Here is a 26,004-nt window from a genome sequence, read left to right on the forward strand (position 1 = left end):
ACTGTATTTACCCTAAAAAATTGAAAGGATGAGATGATGTCTTTATGTAAAAACAGTTAGTGTAGAAATTAGCATGAAGCTGTTTGAGAATATAAATATTCATATTATGATTGTAATTTTAAACCAATTTCTCAACAAATTCTGCACTTCTACAGACCAACAAGAGTTGTTCTCCAGATGCTTGATAGTATGGCAGGAATTCATGGCAGCTTCTGGAAGTGAACACCTGGGTGTGTGCTTAGAACAACATTAGAATTACTTGGAGGCTGAATGGAGGCATCCTGGGGGTGACTGTTTGGAGAACAGTGCTGTGAGCTGTTAAACAGGTGATACTTTTTGAATACCCATCTCAAGTATTGCGGCTCCAGCAGCAATAGATGATACAAGATTTTCAAGGTCAGAAATGCCTTAGGATGTAGTCATATAAGGACTTCTTGTGTGATTGACAGTAACTTCTGTCTTTACTGCTAAGAAACAATGTTCAGTTTTACTGGTAATGATTTTTTGCATAACTTACCAGTTTGTGTGTGTATTAGCTGTGCAAGCTTAGAAATCGGTGTTCACCTAGAATGAATTTGAAACTGCTGGGAGTCTGACTATAAACCTTTGTCGGTTGGACTTTCTTTTGTGATAGAATGAAATTAGCTCTGAAGAAATCTGTGGTTTGGGCACAAAGGCTTGTCTGTGCTCAGGATACCATAACCTTACTTTCACTTCAACAAAGCAAATGTTTGAATTATTGCAAGTATTTGCCTAGTGTTAGGTTAATGGTTGGACTTGATGATCTTAAAGGTCTTTTCCAACCTAAACGATTCTATGATTCTATATGCTTTTAAGATAGGCAGTAGCAATGAGATATGCCTAAGACAAATGGTATTTAGCGTACAGTTATTATGTGTATATTGTTATGCGAGCTAAGGTGTGGATTGTCTCTGCAAGTGAAGAATTTCTGTAGTGAGAAGCACCTTGTGATTCACTGATGAAATCAGGTCTGTGAGAGCAGCTTCACCAAGAACAATAGTGGTGGAACATAGGTCACAACTGGACAGACCTAGTTCTACCACTGCAGTCTCCGAAGTTTCTTCTCACTTTACCTCTTTGCTTTCCAAAAGTAAATAAGGCCACTACCTTCAGCACCTGAATTATTGTTAGTTTTATTTTTCACATGTCTAGAGCAGTCTTTCTTCCTAAACCTAGCTGTGGAAAATGAGGTAAGATTGGGAAAAGAGAATTCAGGATGTCCTTGAAGAAAGACGCCTAAGCTTTGCAAAAGTAAGCTGTAGAGAATGCAGAGCTTTCTGTGTCATGACTAAACTTCTTTCAATCTAGATGTGCATAAGATAGCAGGGGACAGGTATGGAATTAAGATCATCTGAGCTATTGTTTGTACTGTTCTGATAAGATGAAAAAGTAAGTGTAGTTTGATCTTTGACTGTACAGGTAGGAGTCGGTTACTTCTGTAAACCATTACCTTTTTTTTGTTGTCGTTTAGACTTGTATTTGCTAACTATATTCATTAGATACCATACAGATTTAAGACAACTGAGTAGAAGGCATGCAGAGTGTCTTGACTGAGGAGGAGGTCAGATACATTTTCCAGCTCTCTTCTCCCTTGGTTATCTTCAGTTTTGTAAAATTGCAAGGGTGAATAAACCTATTTGCCATCCTGAATGCAGAAAGAATGGATGCTATGATCTGCAAGTATCTTCTCTCAGGTTCTTTTGGCATAAGGCCTGTAAATTGCCAGGCAGGATCTCACAGCATACCAAGTGTTCCTTATTCTGTAAGACTTTTGTGAGGAGCTGAGAAGACAGTTGAGATTTTGCTATAGGAGAGTGGCTTTGTAAGTGAAGATTTATACATGAAGATTCCTTAGCATAACTGACTGTTATTAGTCAAATTTGTAGTGGTTGCTATAGATAACACTCTTGTGTTATTCCAAACTGCTCTCTGAAGTTTATTTAGAAGCAGAGGATCTGCAGGATGCAAATTCTCAAGTTTAACTGATGATGTCACGTTAAGAAAATAATATAAATGGAGGATTTTAATAGGTTTTGGGGTTGTTTTGTAGTCTGTTACAATATTATCCAGTTCTTAAGTATTGGAGCCTGTTACTGGGATGTGCCATTGTCATTGTACCTCAAAGCTCAGTTAATATTTTGTTCCTGGAAGCATTAGGAATTCAAGGAAACTGACCAGAAAGCTGAAGGAGTGGATTGTTGAAAATTACATGCCAGAATACAGTTATCTAGCCAAGAATAAAGTACTTCGGGGTGAAAATTGATTGAGGTGCAACACTCCAGACTCTAGCTTTGAGGAATACCGTGATGTATTTTTTCAGAGCAAATATTTCATGTCAGCAGCTGATGAATCTTGTTTGTAGTGCTTGCATTAAACTTTGTGTTGAGCTTCTTCCAAACCTATTTTTCCTTTCTTCTAGTGTCCTTATTCACAAGTGAATGCTTTTGAAGAAAGCAGACACTTTCTTAACTTGTGTAATATGACATTGCATTAAATGTCCTTAAGCTGTAAGATGACACTGCCTGCACACTCTTTCATAGTGGTAAGCATTTGGAGATCTTGGCAGTGTATAGCCATTGTAAAGGTCCATACTATAGTTTCTTCCAGTTAATCCAGGAACTCTAGAGAAGCTGCTGGGACTCTGAGGAATGTATCAGAAATGAGAAACTACAGGGGAAATACTTTGAATGATCCAGTGACCTCTATTCAAGACAAAGCAGACCTTAGGGGTAAAGATGACTAAAGAAGATGTGTGTAAGTAATAGGGTTGTGAATGCTTTCATTTTCCTCCTGCAACAATTGTAAGGCATCTTCTAATTGTACACAGAAAAATGGACTCACTATTGGCTGTACTGTAGGGTCTAAGTTGTTGTATGTGGGTCTGTTAGCTGTACTGAAAGATGTCTGCAAATCCAAGAAAAGCTTCAAAACTTTACCTGTGAAATATATTTTGTGGACAGTATTTCAGGTGCAGTGTCATACCTCTTTCTTCCTGAAAAATTAATGTAGAATTGTAAACTTTGGGAAGGTAAGAGGTGCTGAATTGCTTGAGTCTCATTGCTCTGCTGAGAGGTGTATCGGTGAAGTAAGGTAGCTGCCAGCTCTAGCACATGCAGAAGAGTCTGGAAGGAAAGTAGTTAATGCCTCCTGTTTCCTGTAGGAGCTGGTGTGTTGTAGTGGTTGGTAGAGATCTCAGAAAACCTGTTAAAATAACAGTTGCCTTAAATTGTACCAGGAATGTGAACATTCATTTCTGCTGAACTGGGCTGAAGGTCTCTCTTCGTCCTTGCTCCTCAATGACACCACCTTGAAGACTGCCAAGGTAAATGGATAGAGTGTCATGCTCGTACCCAACCTTGGTTACGGGTATCTGTAGATGAGAAGGCTGTGCTATTTTTGTGGTAAAACTGGTTGCATGTTTGATTTGTATTCCCAAATCAAACTTGAGGATCCAACATGGTGTGCAGTGCGGCAGTCTTGAAAAATTTTAAGTGTTTAAAGAAGGTACTAACTACAGAAGATAGAAGTATGAGGGTGAGCGGTTTTGCTCATAAACATCTGAGAACTTGAAATAGCTCAGCACTTCAGTGGGCGAAAACTACCTTTCCGTGTGGAATTCAAGTGGAGTCCAGTGGGAAATGAAGAACAGAGCTTTTAAGTTAGTCTGAAAATACAAAGTTGTGGGTTATGAATGCAGTATGCCTGTGCTTCCAAGATGCAGAAATTGAGGTGAAACAGGGAAAATCTCTGGTGTTTCCCCAGGTTCATTATGTAGGTTTTCTTCAGTAGTATCTTCATATTATAGCACTCGGATTTTTTCCTAATAGGCAGATCATTTAAAAACTTGTTTCAGTGAAAATCTCTCAGATTTGTGTCTACAGTTGATTTTTCCCGTATCTTTAAAATACTGCTTCGTGCATTTTGTAACTGCAGTGTGGCATCTGAGCCTATAGTAAAGAGTAGTGAGACCTAATGGGTTTTGACACTCCCTCTCCTTGTTTCTTAAATTATGAAGGGAGGTATGTTTAATCTGTTTTGGTAAAATGCTGTGTTGTTAGGCACCTGCTTCATTCTTGTAGTTAAGCAAATAAAGAAAAACATCTCTATAAATTGCTGTCTGTTATTTTCATTGAGAAAAACGTCTTTTTTGTTAAAGCTGAATTTCCAAATCTTTAGAACTCTGGGAAATAAGTTGTTCCCCCCCCCCCCCCCCCCCCAGTAGTTGTTGTTCAATCATTAAATTAGGTTCTTGTACTAAGTATTACTTGGCAAATCTAAGTTTCAGACTGTTTTCATCTGCCTGTTGATCCTTTGTGCAAATGCAGTTTTCCAAATGTTTTTGTTGTTTAATTCTGAATCTTGTTCCAGAGCAAGGCCGAATGACTCTGTCTCCTATCCATAGTAAGGGGGGATGCAGAAGGCTTTTGTCTGAAGCAAGGTGATGGGAATTATAGTGTAAGAGTGCTTGGCAGTTTGTTTCATTAAAATTTAACATGAGGATTTGAGAGATCTGAGTTTTGGCAGGATAGAACAAAAATCTTTTTTTGTCTTTATTCTGCCTTTTAGTGTTTCTACCTGCAACAAAACAGTGACATTGAAACCACAGTGATTGTTCTGTTTCAGAGTTGTTGTTTCCCCCTCCAATTGAAAATAGGTGCTCTAAATACAGACCTTAATGTATCTTCAGTTTCTATACAGATAAAAATAGACATTGTTTTTTTTCTTTTTGAAATTGTAGGTGGCTGCTTTCAGTTCTAGGAATAAAAATGAACTCTCCCTTCCTGTCCTTAAATTTCTTAATATAATTGGGATTTTATGGCAAAATAATAGTGAAGCCGATGAACTTATATTTCATGTTTTCTACAGTAAATTGATCCCTTGTTATCTGGTTTGACAGACTTACAATTTTTTTTCATACTTGTCCCAAGTGATGGTTTCATTTTTAGTGTGTTGGATTAAAAATCCAATTGTGTAGTGTTTTTTCCTGAGAATCAGGTTTACTTTGAGGAGAGGTTTGAGCAGAAATATTTTTTTAAAGTGGTTTTTCTTGAATAAAAAAAGTCTTGTTTAAGCAATTGAGCTAATTACAGTAAAAAGACTTAAGTATTGAAGATTCATGAATTGTGATGTGTAAAACAGTGATGGCTTTTAGTGATAGATTGAAAGCTCTTTAGGAAAACTATCCAACTCATTATTTTCAAATAGTTAGGGTGGTTGGTAAATTATTCTGAAAAGTAAGTTGGAAATATGTGTAAAGGATCAATGGGACTGTCAGGGAATATTGAGAAGGTAATATTCTGATAACCTTTGGTTCTTTATGTATATGTGGTATAAGAGGAGAAGAAAAAAGAAACTACATAAAGTAATAAAGCTAAATTAAACTCTTCCTAATGAGAGTAAGAAAGAGAAAGGTAGGCATTTGGTACAGCTGGCAAATGGCTGGGTTGCCAATCTAGGAAACATATGAGCGATCAGCAAGGAAGTATTTGCCATGGAGAATCGTAAACAAGGGGAGAGAGGAATGGAACAAACTCAAAGCCTGACCACAGGAGGCATGACACCTTTTTTGCTTCAAGGTACTGCATTTCCCACAGCACTTTTCTGGTGTAGCTTTCACATCGTAAGAAATTGTAGTTTCTGCAGGCATGTTATCAGCCTGAGAAGCTGTTCACTGTAACAAAGAGTGGGAGTAAAAGTGGTTGCCAAGGCAGTCTGTTTATGTTCATAGTAAGAAAAATGCCTGAGAAAGCCCAGGGTAGAACATTGCTGCTACTTAAATGAATATACTGTACGTTTTTAACCTCCTGTTGCCATTTTTTAAAATAAATTTACATTATCATTCTGTTTCATGTTCAGAGAAGTTAAATTACTTTTACAAGTTCCTAGACATCTTGTGGTGTTAAGGAGAGATAATTCCTTTTATGACATTGTGGTGCCATTCAAAATGGTGATTTTGAAGGTAGGCTCTAAGTTTGAAAGTGGTGGTGTGCTCCTCTCTCTAAACTGAGTTGGGTGATAGGGAGGAATCTAGATATGGCTGCCTGCCGTGTATCAGACATTGCTGCTTTCTTTAGTGGAGAACCACTTGCTCTTCTTTCCCTTCCTCTCCCAGCTGATCTCTGGATGTGTTTTCCTGATACGAAAAGTCTTTGTATCTCCAGACCACCTTGTGCAAGTCCTTACTGTAAGTCTCAGCTATTGTGAGACATGTTGTAATCACAAGGCGTTACTGCCAGAGCTGGAACACTTGCTGCATGAAAAATTTTTGTCTTCCGCTCCTAGCTCTCTGCTTGCCCAGCCAGTGCTGCCTGCTTCCTGCATTGCTGCCTTTGCTAAATCTTGCTGCTTCTCTGTGCCGCAGGGGAGAAAAGCTTCCCACATTTGCCTGTTTGGGGAATGTTTGAATATAAGAGGGTGAGGAGTGAGTCTCATAGTGCAAAAGGAGGTAAAGCTGAGTGTGTGAGACACCATAGCTATGCATAGGGTGTACCTAAGTAGAGTATTTAATTTCTGCTAAAGTTTTTGCAAAGGTAAGAATTTACAAGGAAGACTGAATTTTGCCTCTTCCAGGTGTGTTGAGTGTTGATATTTTTCTCTTACCTGCCTGAAACAGCAACTTATAGAAAAAGGAGTCAAGACTACTGGAGTCAAGACTACTGGGTCTTCAAAGCACTTCAGCTTCTCTGCTCAGCTGAGCCATACTACTCCATTCTCTCCCGTGCCTGATTAGACATGTGTCTTGTTCTCCTTGTTTGTTTTTCCTTTTTCTGTCACTCTGCTTAAATAACACTCTGAACCAAAATATGCAAATGTTTATCTTCTGAGAAGACTACTTAATTCTTGCGGGGCTCAACAGAGAAGTAACAGTTCTTCTGTTTAATTTCTTTTTAGAATTTTCTCAGTGTTTTTTCATGTTTCTTACACCTATAAAACTCATTTGTGTGTGAAGTTCTTCTCCCCAGCCCAATTCTTTCAGTTGCTGTTTGCCTGAGCTGCATATTTCTGTTGTCTCTTTAGTCCCAAAAGAAACTTGGGAACCTGGTCCTGTCCTATTAAATGAGAAACTTTGCCATTGATTTTACTAGATACAGGATTTAGCCCAGTGCTATTACTGTTACTTTCTTGCTCTGGCACTGTTTATAGCTTCCTCAGTCTAAGTATTTTTCTGTTAATAGAATTCACATGCTGTTTGCCATTTTCCAGATTAACAGAGTTGTTAAATAAGATCATGTCTGGTGCCAGTTCCCTTTGCTGCCACATTACAAACTTGCTGTGCTCTGATAAATGTGCTGCAATTTGTTTAATTTTAATGTGTTTACAGTACTTTAGCAGGCTTTCATGTTGTGATGGTTTTGGTGGTCAAATTAAATTAATTGAATGATAAGAAACATGTGAGAGTATCAAATATTAAATTAGAAATCCAGATCTGCTTGATCAAAAATCCTTGCAATGTACACTGTTTCTACTTTTAAAGTCTTAAACATGTCTGGCAAAACCTTTCACTGTGAATCAGTTCTCATGCCAGGTTAAGAATTCTGCTGGTTTCTAAATGTTTAGCTATGTTAAATGTAAACTATTCAGAGAAGATACTTGACATTATTTTGTTGAAAATATTGGAAGTCTGTGGTACTCTGAGTGAAAACATCTTTGTGCTGTAGGAGGCCAGGACTTAAAACTGTAACCTAGTTTTTTCTGTCTGAAGTTAAGGAACAATTAGTGAAGAGTCTGATCTGATATGAAGCCTAGAAAACACTATTTAGATTGCCAGTAAGTATTTAATATGCTTTTTTTTTTTGCTAATGTATCTGGAGAAAGTGGCTTGCTTCTGTTTTGTGGTGTTTGCAGTAACTTGCAAAAGTAATAAAACAGAACATAGAAGTCACAGCATATACTATTCTAGGAGGTTTCAAACATAATAACTCTCCTCCAGTAAAGGTGGATTCCACATTTATATTTTACTAAACAAAATTCCTTAGATAGAAACAGGGTAGGCTAGTTAAAAAATGCTTTTTGAGAATTGCTCTCCTGAGGTTGCTTTCTCATCTTATCTGAAGGAGTCTCCCAGGACTTCTATGAACTTGTTAAAATCCTTCTTCATGCTTGCTTTCTGCATTTTGACACAGGGATCTGTGTTATTTTGTCTGTGTTTCCTCTTCAATGTAGACAGATTTGTTCTCTATCTTGGAGGATGGGAAGGTATTCCACCTAGCTTGTCAGGAAAGCCGTTTTTTTTGCATCATAGACTGTACAGTGATTCTTGGTAAAATGATGTCTAGATAGTAAGTCCAGACTTTTCAGCAGCCTCTAGAGCAGTTTCTGGTTTATGTGCGTGGTATCCCAGCAGTGCATTGAGAGATGAAAGAATCTGCAGATTTGTATGTAAAATCTTTACAAAGAAAATGATTGCTCTCTTTATTGTGTAGAGAGAATATATGTTTAATATTGACAAGAACCAGTTGAGGTTATGTGTGTGTGCTTGTACAGAACCTATTTTGGCCTATTTCAGGTCAGAATAAATGAGCAATATTTAAACCTCATCTTATGGAAGTATTTGTATAGTATCTCCTTTTTCAGTGATTTGGTACTTGCGCAAATGAACTTTACAATGATTTTTGGACAGTGATTGATAAATTCATATTAATGGGTTTTTAGTTGGAATTTTTTTTGAAAAGGTGGTATTTTAAAAAAAAGTTGCATGCACAGGGTTTACTAGTTGGCTGTATGTCATCCATCTGGCGTTTTAAGACGACACCTTCCCTCTTTCAACCAGTTTCAGCTAAGGTGGTAGTGAAATCACCAGTGTTTCTGGGATCTATTTAAAAAAATTAAAATGTTCAATTGGTGTTAATATTTGCATTGATAGTGGCAAAGTTGTTCTTGGACCTGCTGTATAAATGTCATTAGTATCATGGGATGCCATCTACTGGGCAGTATGATTGGTACATGTGAGATACGTAGAACCTGCCTGTGAGAGTAGTAAATCCTAAAGTAAGACTAATTAGGAATTTTTTGATTAGGATGTTGGAGAACTACAAATACTGTGTTAGCATTTCAGTATGTTTTTCGAAGGAGTGAAAACAACCCTGCTTGTTAAGTTTAGATACTGTGGCTTTCCTCTCAAAGTTGGATTTGGAGATGTTGAGTGCCTTTTCAGTATTCAGTGAATTTTTGATGGTGTTTTAGGGAAATCTAAATGGTTGTAATGGTCATCTTGTTCTTTGGCTGATTTTAGTACTACACTATTGAAATGGATGGACTGGCTTAGGTTACAGATTCAAGTTAGGAAGTAGCAAAATGAAGCTAACTAGCACAACTTTATTTCATCCCTTACACATAGAACTTAAGATAATAAGTTTGATTACCTGGCCAGATACTAGTTTGTGTCTGGGACACTCCCCCCTGACTACCTTGGTGCACAGGATGGACTGGTCTGAAATAGAGACCCATGTATTCTGTTGCACATCTGAAACAGAGATATGAGGGAGTCAGCTGTGTGAGGTTCTTGTGGTGTCAGAACTGGAAGGCATGACGAATGAATTGGGGAATTCCAGAGAGAAAAGGACAGTGTCATGGGAAAGGCAGGTGGCTGTTGCTGTGGGGAGCCATCTCTCTCTCCCCTGCATGATTCCTCCTTAGTGTTGGGTGTGTCTGGCGGTGCTTACTAAATACTTGTTTCTGATGCCCTATATGACTGAAACTGTTCTGTGTATAGCTTCAAGTTGTGTAACAACTTGGGATGCGAAAGCAAAAGTGGAAAAACTCCTTTTGGTTGCAGGCTGACCAATGCTGATGTGTTAGGACCAAGGCTGGAACTTGCTAGGCCAGCCATACTGCTCAATTCTTTCTTTTTAGACCATCTCTAGACAAGTATCATACACTGTGCAAGTGGGCTTCATGAAACTTGTTGACGACAGGGAGATGACAAGATTCGGGGATCTGTTTCTACTCCAGACTCTGGAGAGGAAGGAGGAGTGCTGTTCAGAAAACAAAAGCCTTTTTGCCCTTCTGGTCTAATGTAGGCCAGATTCCCTCCCTTTCCTCCCCCCTTTCTTTCCAATTCCAAGTCAACGTCATCTCTGCCTGCAGCTTTAATCCTGCTAGCTTTTTGTAGACGTGCTAGTCTGCTTGCTGCTTCTTCCACTCTGCTATGGGAAGATATTGCATGTTCAGCCCTTTTGCACGCAGGATGTGCGAGGGGATGGAGCGTTTTTAGTTAGTTCAAGGGTATGGTGTGTGAATATTCTGTTCAGCACTTGGAGCTGCAAAGGGAGATGGGAGTATGCTCTGTGTTGCAGGTCGTCTTGATGTTTGTTTTCACAATCTGCTTTAGTAATCGTGAGGAAAAAAATAAAAATCAAAGTTCTATGCTTTGGCTGAATTTCAGTTGAAATTTTCACAGAAACAACAGAAGTTTGTGTTCCTAGAAATTAACCTCTCAAATTAGGCAGTAGTCTGCATTAAAAGATGAAGCTATTAAAATAAGAAACATTTGGCATTTCTTTTTTTAATTTTATCAAACGGTATATATTTTGCTATCTTAAGTCTTAGAAACAGCTGAATCACTTAAGTAGAATGTCTTGCTTTAAGGCCTGGAGTTGCCATGTGGCTTGTAGACTACAGATCAGAGAGTTGATGTCAAGCAAATCTATTAAAAAAACAAACCAAAACAACAACAACCACCCCATAACCCACTGAAAGAGCACCTCACTGAAATGTATCAGATGCATATTAGAAGTTGTGTTACTTACGATCTTCAGAATAGAAAACCAAAATGCAGCACACAGGTTGCAACCTTTTGAACCACAAAACAGGCAGCACAGCTTTTTAATTTTCACTTGTATGCATAAGTTGGGGGTTTTGGAAGGTAGAAACCTTAAAGTTTGTCCAGTCCCCTTGAAATTCAGTTGCACTTCTGCATGTAATTCTGTCAGTCTTTGAGAAGGGTGAACCCCTTTAGTACTTCATGTAAGATAGGAAGAAAATGCTTAAGTAACTCATATTTTCATTCTGGAGAAGAAATTATTGACAGGCTAATTTTCTATTTATGTTGGATATTAAAGAAATTCAGTAATCCTTACTCTGAGCACTGATAAATTAAAAACAGTACCTGAATTACAGGCCAGAAGGTTGGATTTTGGACCTATAGCTGCTGACAGGAACGTTAAGTGGCGGAACTACCCATGAACCGAATGTCTTCCAATGTGCTGCTAAAACAAGAGTTTAATTCTTAGGGATAGTGCAAGGATTAAATACTTCTCTCAAGAACCAGATGTTGCTGTCTTCACTATTTGAATACTTCAGATGCAGGTTTCATATGTGTTTTTAAATGTTTTCTAGTGATTAGTGGATGGCATTTTCTCTGAAATTTCTAAAAATTAAAAGATACATCCAAAGTATTGATAAAGTTTAGCAGCTCACATTGTTTGAAGCAGGAACATATTCCAGTGTCTGTGTAGCTTATCTTTGACCATATGTTCTTCATTAAAAAAAAACAAAGCAAACAACCCTCCGTTTCTCAGGTCATTTTTAGCTGGGCCATATTATTGGGCTTTTAATATTATTGTTCTGATTGCCCTTAGCTTCTGAGGAGGCCAAGTGGGGAAAAACCCCTTTGCTCTGTCACAAATGGGTGTCTATCCAAGGCAGTAATGGCTTGGGACATTCAGGACACTTTAATTGATGTTATACCTTAGCTTTGCTTGTAACTGTAAAATCAAATTAATCCTGATGTATGTAGTATTTGAACCACATGTCTGTCCAACGTTATTCCCTCCATTATGAAATCAGATTATGTGCTCCCTTTGGTGTCCCTGTTAAACACAGGGGAAGTTGCTTTTATTTTAGTTAATTTCTAGAAAAAAACAGTTCTGTGTCATAAGAGCAAATTATACTTGGCTGTCAGGATCAAAGTATGAAGGGTGTTGGGGAGGGGGGTTGTTTCACATTTGCTGTTGGTGGGTTTTTCGGTTGGTTTTTTGGTGTGTTTTTGTGTCTTGGGATGTTTTTTTTGTTGTTGTTGTGTTTTCGTGTGTGTTGGTGGTTTGTTTTTTTTTTAAATCACTGTTCAGCATGCTATGTATAAAATGTTTGTGCAATACTGTCTTTCCTGAAGTCATTGGCCTGGATTAGGCAAAGATGTGGCATGACTTGACATAAATAATAAGAATTTTGTATTGAAGGGGTAAAACATATTTTATTAACGGGACTGTTGGGTATCTCCTGATTCATTTCACAAAAATGTGAAGCTGGAGAGATGAAGACTGTTGATATTGTGAGGGGATACTGCTGAAGAAACTTTCAGAACTTGAAGTTTGATAATTAGGTAAAGTGAACCAAAGCTCCTTAGGCTTTTAGCACAATGCTACCCCCTAGTGGAACAGTGTTGCATTAAAAAACCCCAGCATTCTTTGTCAGTGAGCAGTGAGGTTTTAATTAAATGTGATATACATTAGGCAGTGTATGTGGGTAGTTGTATAGCAGTAACAAAGTAGAAGAAAATTTGAGGAAGCCACCTGTATCATCTATGATAGTTACAGATTACATTTTCATTAAAATGGATATTTCTTATTGTCATAATTCTAAATCATTGCTTTGCAAAAGGTGAATCAGTAGTTCTCATTGGATAGCAATTCATTTGGGGTTAACAGGATTTCATTCAAGGATTCTTTTAAAAGTCAGTAGCATTTTGTGCAAGTCAGAAATGTATGCTGACTATCTAAACCCTTGTCATGCATTGTTCAGGCTCTTCTTTTGGTTTGTTATTTGCTTTTGTTCCCTGCCTCAAAATGACCCCCTCCAGACCATGTTTTCTTCTCAACACCTGTGATTAATGTGGATGCATCCAGTTTAAACTGACGTTGAATCTGTAACATATTTGCTGTATTTGCAAATGTAAGGTAAAAGTGGAGAAATGTTGGATAGGCATCTGGTGAAAGACATACTGTGCTGACTGGAATATGTTATCTTTGAGCATTTGGGGTTTGTGCAGGGAGAAGAAATGAACTTTGTGAATTGCAGTTGATCTAAAGATTAAAGTAGGGAAAAACTAAAAACAAAATCAAAGCTTTGATAAGTAAACATGTATTTCCTATAGTGGGAGGAGATTATTTGCCTGGCGGCTATCTCAGTTTCTAGACCCCAGGTTGGATAGATGGGTGAGGTTTTGGCAGCCAAGTAATAGACTTGAAGAACAGGAAAGACTGTAACGGACCTGACTTCGGTGAGACTGTTGTAAGAAGGGAAGAATAAGTGCTGTAACTTCTGGAAAAGAGGTCTTCCTGGATTCAGGGGGAGGTCTGGGGATGTAAGCATGGGTTTAGCTCCCAGGCTGAGGCTTTTAATTTAATTATCATTTTCCCTTTTGTGGTCTTCATTCTCTGCTACACAAAGGGATATAAAAGTAACATGGTACATCCCCTGTTGTTGACCTGCTTCTGAAAGGGGAGGATGTGGTAGATGTGGCAAAATACTGAGAGATGTAGAAAGCATGCTCTTTCTATAGCTTTGTTATTCTCTTCATCTGACTTCACCAGCCATAGTGATGTGTTATGCTAATGTTCATTTTCTGTTCAAATCAGATTGTAGACTTTCTGATAATTGATCATAAGAAGCAAAATTAATCTGTTTGAAGACCTTGTTGTACATTTCCACTGGAAATGTTCTTGAGTTTTAAATAAAAGCATTGCATTGTGATTTATGTTTATGGCTGAATTTCTCCAAAGTTAATATCACAAAGTGTATGAGGGTTGCAGTTTGGAATGATACGGTGAAGTATTGAAGAAAATGAAGAAAATGTGTAAATAAAAAATTCTTAAAAACATATCTGTCTTCAAGTAGGAACAATCTAGATGTTTGAGAGAACATGTGGCAGGAGGGGTCTGTTGCAGAGAGGCTTATGTCTGCACTAAATCAACTGCTATGAGCTTAAAGGAAAAACGTGGGGAAAATACACTTATTGGAGAACCATGGCTTAATACTTCATCTGGAAAGCTGTTAGTGTCTGACATAGACTCTACGTTAAACTAGTCTGCTCATTTCAGTGTGATGTCTAACTTGCTGATCAGCTGTTTTCTAGAACGTTTAGTAGGCAACAAAAAGACTTGCAGTGCTGCCAATAACAAGTGTGTTGTGTATAGCATGTATTGTTGGGGAGATACGGATGCTTCATAGGTAAAACTATATGGGGGGAAAAAAGTAAACAAACCGACTGAAGCAATGAAATCCATTCTACAGAGTTAATAAGCAGGTGTTCTCAGAAGTTAGGTTGCTCTCAGTGTCCAAATCATCACAGATTGTTACAGATCCTTCAGAGTTTATGGATGAAAGTTCAGATAAAAGCATGTCAAGTGAGAAAGATTTTTTTTTTTAAGAAAAAAAAAAACCCACAAATCTTTGAAGATGGTAACAGGGCCATCCTCAAAATGTATTTCTTTGAGGCTGTTAACAAAGATTGTTGAAACATTTTTTTCTAATACACCATTCCATGTAGAGTGATGCTTTCAAAGTAGATACTGAGTGTGGCAACTAAAGAAACAGGCTTGGTGTTCATATAAGCATGGTGTTTAGACATGAGAAATGATTACATAATGTCTTAAGCTATCCCTGTAGGTAAAGAAACTAAAAGAAAAATGATATAACTTTGTCCACTGTTCCTCTAAATGTGGTGATGCAATTGTGTGAACATGTAGCAGAGATTTAAAAGAAATTACTTATTGTTGCATTCCTGTATTACATGTGGTAAAGCTTCTGTTCAGCTGCTACAGAGTGGAGTAGCACAACAAAAATTTAAAAAATTTTCTGTAATTAACACCAGTCCTCTGGCAGTTAGCCACCTCCCTATTTTTTTTTTTAGGTCTAATGTGACTATTTCATTCTGGCAGTTTTATTTCTCCAAAGTTGTCTGTGCTTGTACCAAGCTTTGAAGAGCATGTCATAGCTGATGCTGAAAGAGGATGCTGATCAAAATCCTGCCTTAATAGTATACACCGCTTTCTTTTGTGGAGGGCCTTAATTTGCTGGTACAATTGAGGGACATTTGTGTTAGACTTGACAGAGAACAAGATGATGACGCTTCTGCACTTAACTAAGTAACCAAGAGAGAACTGAAACCACACAGAAAAATGAAAACCTTTGGAAGCTATAAAGCCTTTCTCTGACACATGCAGTGTGACTACCTTACAGTGCAAAGGTTGAGCTTGAGAAGGAAACAGGGTGGAGAGAACTGATGCAGCCTAACTTCAAAAAACACCTTAACTTTTTTCTGTCATGGGATGTCAGGGATGGTTATGGTATTGTTCAGAATTAAAGTTTTAGGAAGTGTGAAAGTAAAGGCTGAAAATCTAGTGGATTATTGTCAGTGGTTGGTTTGCTTATTGTTGTCTTTTCCTTTTGATCAGCCATTGTATCATTTAGCTTTTAAGTGTGCTTGGCCCAAGATTCCTGACTGAACAGTCAAAATGCCAGTCAATACTACCAGGTAAAGGTGGCTGTAGGAAGGTGTGTCCGAGAAGATTTTATAACTTAACCTATTATTATTTCAGGTGCTTGAGTTTGCCCTTTATTTTACTTCAAGAATTAAAGATTCTAATTTTGGGAGAGCAGAATCTTTTAAAGACATAAATACATTTAAAAATTGAGTCTTGTCAGCTGTGCATGTCAGATGGCTGGCTCCTTTCCGTTGTTGAGAGACAATAGCAACAAATCTGCCTCTTATTAAAAAAAAAAAAAGGGGTGCATTTATTGCTGTTTTAAAGCAATTTTATTTGTTTACAGGTGTCAGCTGTGATGCATGTTTAAAAGGAAATTTTCGAGGTCGCCGATACAAGTGTTTAATTTGCTACGATTACGATCTGTGTGCAACGTGTTATGAAAGTGGTGCAACGACGACGAGGCATACAACTGACCATCCAATGCAGTGCATACTAACAAGAGTAGATTTTGGTAAGTGATAACTTCAAAGTCCAGCAATTTGCTGCTATGTTGTGTCTGCAAACATAATATGGATTTTCATGTTTCTGCTTATTAATCACTTCCCCCATTAGTACACAGAAAATAAGAACAAGTTCTCATCTTCTAAAAACAGGCATGTTTTCTTTGATTTTAGCATACAAGAACTGATTTATATATTTCTTTTCAATTGATGCGTATATATTTTTAATCTTTTTTTTTTATTTTGGTCTCATAATCAGGTTATCAGACTGACAAATACACTTAATAACAATGGCTGCTCCTAATTAACTTCTTCCAGTTCAGAAGATGAGGCAACATTCTCTCCTCAGTATGCTTTATTTAAGTGCCACAGTGTACAAGCAGAAAAATCTTGGCGAGATTTTGTAGGAATGTTACTCGCTGGTGGCTTATGTGGGACTGTAGGTACAGCAGAGGTAGTGATGGGCTATATAAAAGATTAGTATATATACAAGATATATACCGAGTACAAAAGATTAGTGGCAAGGACTAGCATGTAGTTTTCTTGGAACTCCTTTGAAGATCTGCTAATTTAAGAATTATTTCTGACCGTAAAGCCATATCAATATTTAAAATAAAAAATAATTGTTCTTGTCTCCTATCCTGCTTGTTGTTTCTATTGCATTGTATTTGTAACAGGTTGTAACTCAGAAGATACTTCCGTGACAAACCACTGCTCTAAGATGTTGCTGATGCTGGACATGTATTTCATTTTTATGTTAAGCCCACAGGGCTAGCATTTTAATAAAACTTTTTTAAGCGATTCCAGCTGTATTGGTCTTTACATTTTGAATTCTTTAAATCTGATTTCTTAAAAGCTGAAGTCTTAAGAACTGTAAATTACTTCTTCACTTTTTTGATTAAAACAGAAGTAAAATCTACTACTTCATTGCTTAAAGAGTAGTGAATAGCTATATGGAGAAGTATGCAATTGGTTTCTCAAAATAGCCTTTGAACGAGGATGTCTTTCATTTTCTTTTAATTCCCAGGTCTCTGCTTGCCCTAAGACTGCCTGGTCATAACTTCAAAAATCCAAGCCCTGGGAATCCAGGGATTGGAAGGAAATATTTTAGTGTGTTATCAAAAATGCATGCCACTGGTTTAGCTTGCATGTGTTTCTTCTCAGGCTTCTTTCTTTCGGTCTCACTAATGAAGTAAAATTCTCTGTGTACAGTATATTAATTCAGGATTCTGGTCACTGTTTGAGATGCACAGTTCAAACTCCTTAGCCCCTTAGCAACAGTTATTCTTAGATGTTGCACATGGTCTAAAAGGACAGTATTGCCATAAACATTAAATGCATCATAGGGGTAAGAGGGCCTGAAACATGCCTGCTATGAAGCCTTAAGCTAACATTGAATGTCAAAGCTTTCAGTGTACTGCAATGAGGAAACTTGTTATAAACACTGCTTTCTTAAAAAATGCCTATGATCAGAACCTAAGAATGTCTAGGAAATATAATTTGTTTCTTGCAACTTGGATTTTCTCTCTTTGAAGTATCTTTTGGTTTAATGCATTTTATTTGTGTATGTTGTGGGGGCAGAGAGGGGTTATTTTTTACTATTTAAGCCTGCCTGAAGAATACAGATGGCGAGGTGGAAGAAGGTTCATGGTGAAATATTGAGATGGGTAATAGGATTCCAAGGGCTACTTCTGCATTGCTTGGTGTTTATGCTGCTGTACTACCTTTAAATAATAAGAATGAGAAAACAAGCTGTAGAAATTCCATATGGCTTGATATCTCAGCATTGCTCCCACAGAACCAGTGTTAGGAAAAAAAATACTGCAGCTCAGCTCTGCAGCAAAACTCCTGGTTTGATTAACACTGTAGGACAAGAACAGGAAAGAATACATCACCACCAGATTGTGAACCACAGCAAAGGTTGATGGCATCTGAGGACTAGTGACCTTGTAAGCTTATACACTGAAGAATGAATTAGGGAATATTTATAAATACGTATTCCTTAGGGCTCAGGAAGGTCTCTGATGTAATTCTTAAAATGTTTTTATTTTACAGTTCCGTGTAGAATGTAAGACATAAAGGAGTGTGCCTTTACAGTACTGTGCAGATGCTTAGAGAAACTACAGTAACTTTTCAAAGGGCCTTGTGTAGTCAAGCAGATCATGTGACTTTGAGGAATATCGAAAAAATTAGAAGCTAAGGAATGTTAAGTTTAATTAGAAAATCAATAATGAATGGTAGAACTAGTCTGGAATGACCTGTTTCAGAGTTGTCAGGATAGCTGTGCTAGTGAATATTAAAAATCACCAAGGAAGTAGTTTAGCGTGTTAAAAGAAAATAATCTCAAGGGGAAGATTGGCAATGTAAAACTAAATGGCGTACAAGTAATGAAGTCTTCAGTCGCTTCCTAGTGACGTCAAATGGAAGGATAATATTTTCTAATGTATGACGGTATGAGTAGGGAGTTTTCCTAAGCGAGGAAAACTGCAGTAGAAACACAGAATGGAAGGCTGTTATTATACGTAGGTGTGAAAATTGTAGTTTACCTGGCCATTGACAAATTTCAATAGTGTTGTCTGTAATCAGGTGTGATTCAGAGGTATGAAAACTATTTTTAATAGGAGCAAACTTCCAGTTTTTGCTGGCAGTGGGGAGGGAAGTGGATAGCTAGTAAAGATTAGTATTTTACCAAGGAGAAGGAAGGAGAGTGGGGCATCCTTCCATTGCAAAACTGATGCAAGCACTTCAGAGGAAGTCTTTGTCATTTTTCTGATTTTAAAAGCATGCATGGGGATTGGTGAGTCACTTTCTCAAGGTCCATCTGCAGTTGATGAAAAGGACCCTGTACCTCCTAGTCCCATCACCAGTTTGGCCAGCACTGTCTACATGCAGAGAGCTGTGGAGTTTGCTTAAGTACTCTGCGCCTAAAGCTGCGATCAAGTTCAGAATTGTGGTGGCTAATTGCATCGATGATCCATGTGTCTGGGATTGTTTCAGCATAGAAAAAGTTAACATGTTTTTTACCTTCATGAAAATTCTGATCAGTTTTTAGGGTTCCTAGGTACTGTAATAATATTGTGGAGTATATTGCAAGAAGATGGACTTCTTCAGATGCTCTGAAGGACCTTTTTGATTGATTTGATTTATTCTTTCCCCCTGGAGACTCAGACTAGTGTAGGAGCCCATATGAGAACACTGAAAACAAATAAAAAGCCCTAGTGATTTCTGGCTACACGTGTTCATTCTTGTACCATCTGGTTGGCATATTTGTCTTTCAAGAATCGGTGTATGACCTAGTACTAATTTTGAAGCAAGATGGGATCCAGAACAATGGCAGTGCTATTGTTCTTCAGTCCCCACAAGAGACACTGGAAAAAAATGTTTTAACACACTCACACACACCCACACCAAGAGTGATACGTTGCTGTAACAGGGACAGAGCTTAAAATAAAATATGAAGTCTCATATGTAATGACAGGTGGCCTTTAAAGCACAAATCCAATTAGTTTATTTCTGAGGGGTCAAAGAGTAGAATTGCAATAGGCCTGTGTAAAGAACAGGAATGTGCTTACCAGGCAGTCATTGTACTTTTGTGCTTTTTGTAGGACAATTTGTCAGGACAATGGAGAAGTTCAGAGCAAATTTCTCAGTTTTCTTTCTCCCAAAAAAGAATCCTAAGCTGTTAGGATGCTTTATGATTTTAAGCATGTGCCTTGCACATTACCCCTGCCATTTTAAAGGGTTTATACTGGTAAAGAAAGTAATAAAAATTGTTAGTAGCATTCTCTGCCAAAATCATTGTCTTACTTTTGATAAAAGTACAGAACCTTCACTTGTCAGCTCAGGTGCTTATGTGACAGGAGATCCTACCACCTTTTGTGCCTAATGCTTAGGCAAAGGGAGCTGCTTAAATAATGGTTACCTTGATAATGTGTACTGTGGTGCCTGACTGGCTTCACCAGAATCTTTGTGATTTTTCAACTGCTAGAACAAAATCTGTCTGGTAAGTGCATATCTTGCTAAGTCAGAGCACCATAGAATAGTCTAGTTTGTTTGGAATGGGAGTCTGGAGATCATCTGATCCAACCTCCTGTTGGGAGCAGGGACATAAGCTGGGCTATCCCATCAAGCCAAGTCTTGAATACTTCCGTTAAGGGATGTTTCACCATTTCTGGGCCACCTATTCCAGTGTTTAGTTCCTACAGTGACTGTTAGGCTTTTTTGTTTCCCTTTATCCAGTTGGAATTTCCTCTGAAGCAGCTTGTGCTTGGAGCCCATCACCATGCTTCCCTTTGAAGAGCATACCTATATTTCCTCTACAACTATTTTTTCAGTATAAGAAGTTGAAGGTGAGATCCACCTTGAGCCTTCTGTGGGGTGTATGAACCCCATTCCTTCAACCATTCTTACATCAAGTTCTTTAACCCTCTAACTGTCTTGGTGGACACAAACATGTGCATGCACACACAACACAGAAAAAATCCCTTAGATCCTCTCCATTTTATTTCAGTATTTGTCTTGAATTGGAGAGACCAAAACTGAACCCTGTGTTGCTGGTGTTGCCTAACAAGTGCCAAGTAACATGGGATAATCACATGCCTTGATTTGACAGCTGTTCTCTTACTGATTTAGCCCAGGTCATTGTTTGCCTTTAGTGACACAGGGGCACACTGCTGGCTCATGTTTGGCTTGCTGTCCACTGGGATCCCCTGGTCCTTTTCAGCAGAGCTGCTCCCCAGCTAGTTGACCCTGCCTTTGAGCAGCAGCTGCTGTTTCAGCACTGCTCAGTATTGGCAGATGGGCTGCAAATCCTCTCTCATCTTCACTAGCATCTGTGCTCATTCATGGCTCCAGCATGTGGTTCTTATTGTTGGGGAGCAGCAAGACTGGGGCTGCTCCACAAAGAATAACAAACCAGGAGCTGAGGGTGACCACAGCACATGCAGGGGCAGTGTCCTTGCTGACAGGGTGTGCAGGGCAGGGTTGGTGGCAGGAGCAGATCCTGTTGACAGTCCCAGACAAAGTCAGCTCTGGGGTCCACACAGGAAACCCATCTAAGTCAGGAGGAGGGCTGGGTGCAGCTGCAGCATAGTTCATGGCCAGACCTTAGATCTAGTCCACGGGCCGAGGGTATGTGTAAGGGTCTGCTCTGAGGCTGGTCAAGGCAGCTAAAGCCTGTTGGTCAGCTCAAGGCCCTGATGCCTGCTGGGGAAACAAAACACCCGGCTGCTGCTGGACAAATAACTGAATACCTGCCATGTTGTCATTGTCAGCCCCAGCAGCATGTCTCTCTGTCCTGGTTTTGGCTGGGACAGAGTTAATTTTCTTCCTAGTAACTGGCATAGTGCTGTGTTTTGGATTTAGAATGAGAATAATGCTGATAACACACTGATGTTTTAGCTGTTGCTAAGTACTGCTTATGCCAGTCAAGGACTTTTTCAGCTTCCCATGCTCTGCCAGGTGCACAAGAAACTGGGAGGGGGCACAGCCAAGACAGCTGATCCAAACTGGCCAAAGGGGTATTCTGTACCATATGATGTCATGCTGAGTATTTAAACTGGGGGAGTTGGGGGGGCGGGGGCAGTGATTGCTGCTTTGGGACTGGCTGGGTGTTGGTTGGCAGGTGGTGGGCATTTGCATCACTTGTTTTTTCCTGGGTTTTGTTCCTCTTTTTGTTGTTCTCCTTTTCACTACAATTTTTTATTATTTTATTTTATTTCAATTATTAAACTGTTCCTGTCTCAACCCATGAGTCGTCTTACTTTTGCCCTTGCAATTCTCTCCCCCATCCCATGGCGGTGGGTGGGGTGGGGGGGTGTGAGGAAGCAGCTGTGTGGTGTTTAGTTGCCAGCTGGGGTTAAACCACAACACTGTCACACAGTTAGCTGTTAGCCCAGTGCTATCTGGCTGTGAGGTTGAATACTGAGATTGGCTGATGAAACTGCATGAAGAAAAATGGAGGATGTGCTGTTTCTTTCTGCTAGACATAGCTGTACTGGAAACTTGCTGAAAGATTGGAATAGTGATGCTCTGGCTGGAAGGAGTGGGCAGCTATTTCCAGATTCAACCAAGCTGACATTTTACTCTAGCAAACGTGGCTCTTGCACTGCCTTTGTAGTGAAAGGGGAGAGTTCCAAGTGAGGTGAGTAGAGTCTATTCCACCCCTTGAGAGTAGATCCCTCCAGTCTGTAAAGCAGGATGACATTGGTGATTAACTGAATATTAGAGTCTAGATGAGTATTACAGCTGTATCACTGTGTGTCTTTGTTTCATAGGATCAGTCATAAGATAATTCTGGTTGGAGGGATCTCTGGAGGTCTCTGGTCCAACCTTCTGCTCCAAACTGTGAGGTCAGACCAGGTTAATCAGGGCTTTGCCCACTTGGGTCTTGAAGACCTCCAGGAATGGAGATGGCACAGGGGCTGTTTGGGTATCGTGTTCCGCTGCCTGTCTACATGGAGGAAAATGTTTCTCCTTATATCCTCTTGTCCTCCTGTACTGCAGCACTGTGAAGAGCCTGGCTACATCTCCTTGATCCTGTCTTTGTAGGTATGGGGGCAGCTGCTGTTAGGTGACCTAGAGCTGTCTGTTCCAGGCTGAACTGGTGCTGGCCCTGCAGCCTCTCCTCTTAGGGTTAGTGCTTCAGCCCTGCCATCTTAATCGCCTTCTGCTGAACTCACTTCAGTGTGATGTCTTGCCTGTACTAGGGGGCCCCAAATGAGATGCAGTGCCCGGAGGAGGCTGATGGGTGCTGAGCTGAGGGGCTCACCCCTACTCATACCGCTCTAGGCACATGGCTGGCCCCTGCTCAGCTTGCTGCCCCCCCTGCACCCAGCACCATCTCCTCAGAGCTGCTCCCTGGCCCTGCTGGCATCACTGCGAGGTCTGCTTGCCCAGGGCTGGGCTGAATTTCATAAGATTCCTGTTGGCCCATTCTTTTATGGAAATGTTTATAAATAGAGGGTAGGTAAGCATTATTTCTTTAAGTTTATAGCAGAGTATCTAGCAGGTTTTAGAACGTATTTTTGTTCAGAAAATCTGCAACAAAGTAGAAGTAACAGCAGTTTTAAGGGTAATACTGTTTTGAATAGTATGGCTGCTTGATCAGTGATACAGGAAAACCTATGCTTTGTAAAATATGGTGTGTTGCTACCATTTAGTTTCTTCAAGCATTAAAAAAAAATTCAATCAAATACACTACAACTTGTATAATACCAACATTTTTATCTATATGTATATATCAAATTGAAATTACATTACTCATATGAAGAAAAGTGAAACTAAAATTCCTGACTGCTGTGTACCCTTGTAAAGAAATATGTCTTAACAGAAAGCAAGGACAAGCTGTTATAAAATGTAGTCCTGAATCATCTCTTTGAAAGATTTTTATCTAAGGAATCCTGCTGTACTTCTGTCTCATTACTAACCTCCTGCCAAGTTTAAGAATGTGTTAGTTAGGTTTAAATGTTAAATACAATCAGTCTGTAGCTGTAGATGGGTAATAAAGCAAAACTGCTCGTATTTTTTGTTTTCACATTAAATTTGGGTTGGTGGTGTGTCCCCCCCCGCTGAAAAGTTACGCTATCTAAACACTGTTGAGCTTGAAACCTAACTTTATAAACTATTATTGAGTCCTCTTTAGGCAGTATTCTGATCCTTTTACTCCTTTGTATTCTTCCTCTAATTGATAAGTGGTGTGGGTAATGAATCTTCTCCGAGAGGGATGTAATTTAGTCCAGTTTTCCAGTTTTCTTTTTTAGCAAGCAGTCTTGTCTTCCTAGCTACTTTGAAAAGAGGGCTTTAGAGGTCCAGAAGAGTTTGAAGAGATATGGACTTCTGCTTTTGTGTAGGAAGGTATTTGGAAAGAATCAAAATACATTATCTGAAAGATTTCTTTGTGGCCAGAAGGGATAATTCTTTGGTCATGGGCCAGTTGCATCATAACAGTAATACAACTGTAAATGAAAACAGTAATACAATTGTAGGTTGCCTCGCTTCTGCAGCCATGGAAGCATGGCCTTTTCATTTCTTCCCGTACTACCTCTAATTGTTAGGGTCTTCCTTAGCAAAAGAGCCTTTGATAGTCAATAACATGACTGTGTTCATAATTTTTAGGATATTTTATGTACTTGTAAAAACAAAACAGGTGTAGAAATACCCATTCAGTAACTTCAATGATAAAGTTAGACGCAAAGATTCATGATACTACTTAATTACCAACCTCTTGGTTTTTTTAATTTATGTTATAGTTTAAAAGAAAACTTATCTGGTGACCTGTATTTTAGTTTAGAAAAGGGACAGATTTTGATTGTAAGAGGTGGAGACAGATTAAAGTTGAGGAGGAAAGAAGGGTAGTATAAACTTCTAAAGGAAAAATATTTGGATTTGCCAGTGACTGATTTAACTTCTGACAGGTGCATTTTAAAATTTGTTTTCTAGATGAAGGCCTATTTATTTGGCATGTGCATGTACGTTTGCTGTGGGATGAGAAAGATGTGGAAGGAGGTATGAGTGGGAGAATATGCAGGAGTATAATCAGGAGGCTGGAAAGAACTCAGATTTTTATCTTTTTAATTAATAAATGGCTTGTTTCATATTATCTAAAAGCAAGGACCAGAAACACAGGATTTGACAGTACTTGTCAAACCTCTACCCTCTGTGATAGAGCAGTGTGTACTGCTGGAATTCTTGACATCTGGACTGAGCTAAAAACATATCTAAGGAAAAGATATTTTTACCTGCATGCTAATCTATGTACCACTCTCTTCAGATTGGTTGTGGCCCTGTGCCCTTTGCTCGTCCGGGAAGTTGGAGGTGGTACTTCTGCCTTGCTTGAAAATACTTACATTCATGAAGTAGTGAGGTTTATAGGTAGATCTTTTTAGACCACCTGATAATTTTGAGCGATTTTTTTTTTTTCTTTTTAGACAGTAGATGTAGAAGTTACTGTTAACATGGAAATCCTCTAAAGAATAAGATTATTTGCCCCTTTTTTTATTAGCTTCCCCTTTTGAGTCATCACGTTCCTGTTCTATCCAGATCAGTATATAAGATGCTAGGACTTCAAAAAGTCCCAGGAATTAGTCTGGTGAGCTAGAAAGAGTTTTCAAAGGAAAATTTGACTTGGTGTTCTTGAATGTGTGTCTGTGTATTTGCAGTGATGGAGAATTTCAGTTTTCCAGTCAGTAAAGAGGTATTTAATCATCATCATGAAGATCATACCAAAGCTTGAGGGAAATCAGACGATCAACTAAACAAACTGTCATTAGCTTTCGATGTGTTTGTGACTGGGTTTTTTGATATTCCCACAGGTACGCGGAATTTTTTGCAGAAGTTCTTGTTCAATTATTGTGTTTCAGACAACAATACAGCATTTGCATGTGCTGTTTTGGGCAGATTAAATACAGTTAAATTTAGAGTTCTTCTTAAATATTCAGTTCAAAAGTTCGGCCATCTTACTTTGTTCCCAGAATCTTTATTTAAGTTCCAACTCAGTTATATCTTTAGGACACTGAAAAAGTGAGAACTGAAGTTTACATTTCCTCTGTGCAATGACACTGGAGAAGTAAGAATGCTTTTAAAGCTTTCCTTTTTGGTATATACTGTAACAACTTGTGTAATGAGCTGCTTTAGTTAGAATTTTTCTTCATATAATTGCAAGGAGGATTCTTTCATCTGTCTTCATTGAAGCATTTTGCATTTATCTGTTCTAGACAACCCTCATCTTGAATCCTTTGCCTTATAGATATGTTTTTCTGAAAGAATATCTGTTCCAGAGTCTGTATGGCTGATCCATTCAGACTGTTTTAGTGACTGCCTAGAACTTTGTCCCATGTAAATCTTATTTATGCTTTCCTCGTTTGAAACCATGACATATTTAAACTCTTTGTATTTGAGTGTGCTGCAGCATATTGGTAATTTTTTTACCCCCACTCAGGTTTTTGGCTACATCAGAATGGGAGTCTGAATGTGATTCTTGGAGAAACTTTCAGGGGGGTACTTAATGAAATATGTACTGAAGTGGCACTGGTTAGGAGCTCCCAAATCTTGAAGTT

General features: G+C 38.7%; 1 protein-coding gene across 2 annotated transcripts in view; it reads left to right on the top strand.

Annotated features, from left to right (window-relative positions):
* Nucleotides 1-26,004, top strand: part of KCMF1 (potassium channel modulatory factor 1) — a 55,182-nt gene that overhangs the window by 9,574 nt on the left and 19,604 nt on the right. For both annotated transcript variants that reach the window (XM_075726702.1, XM_075726703.1), the window contains exon 2: nt 15,793-15,960. In XM_075726702.1, coding sequence (XP_075582817.1) covers nt 15,793-15,960 — 168 coding nt within the window. The remainder of the gene's footprint in view (nt 1-15,792; nt 15,961-26,004) is intronic.

Source organism: Pelecanus crispus, chromosome Z (genome assembly GCF_030463565.1).
Source record: "Pelecanus crispus isolate bPelCri1 chromosome Z, bPelCri1.pri, whole genome shotgun sequence".
Classification (NCBI taxonomy): domain Eukaryota; kingdom Metazoa; phylum Chordata; class Aves; order Pelecaniformes; family Pelecanidae; genus Pelecanus; species Pelecanus crispus.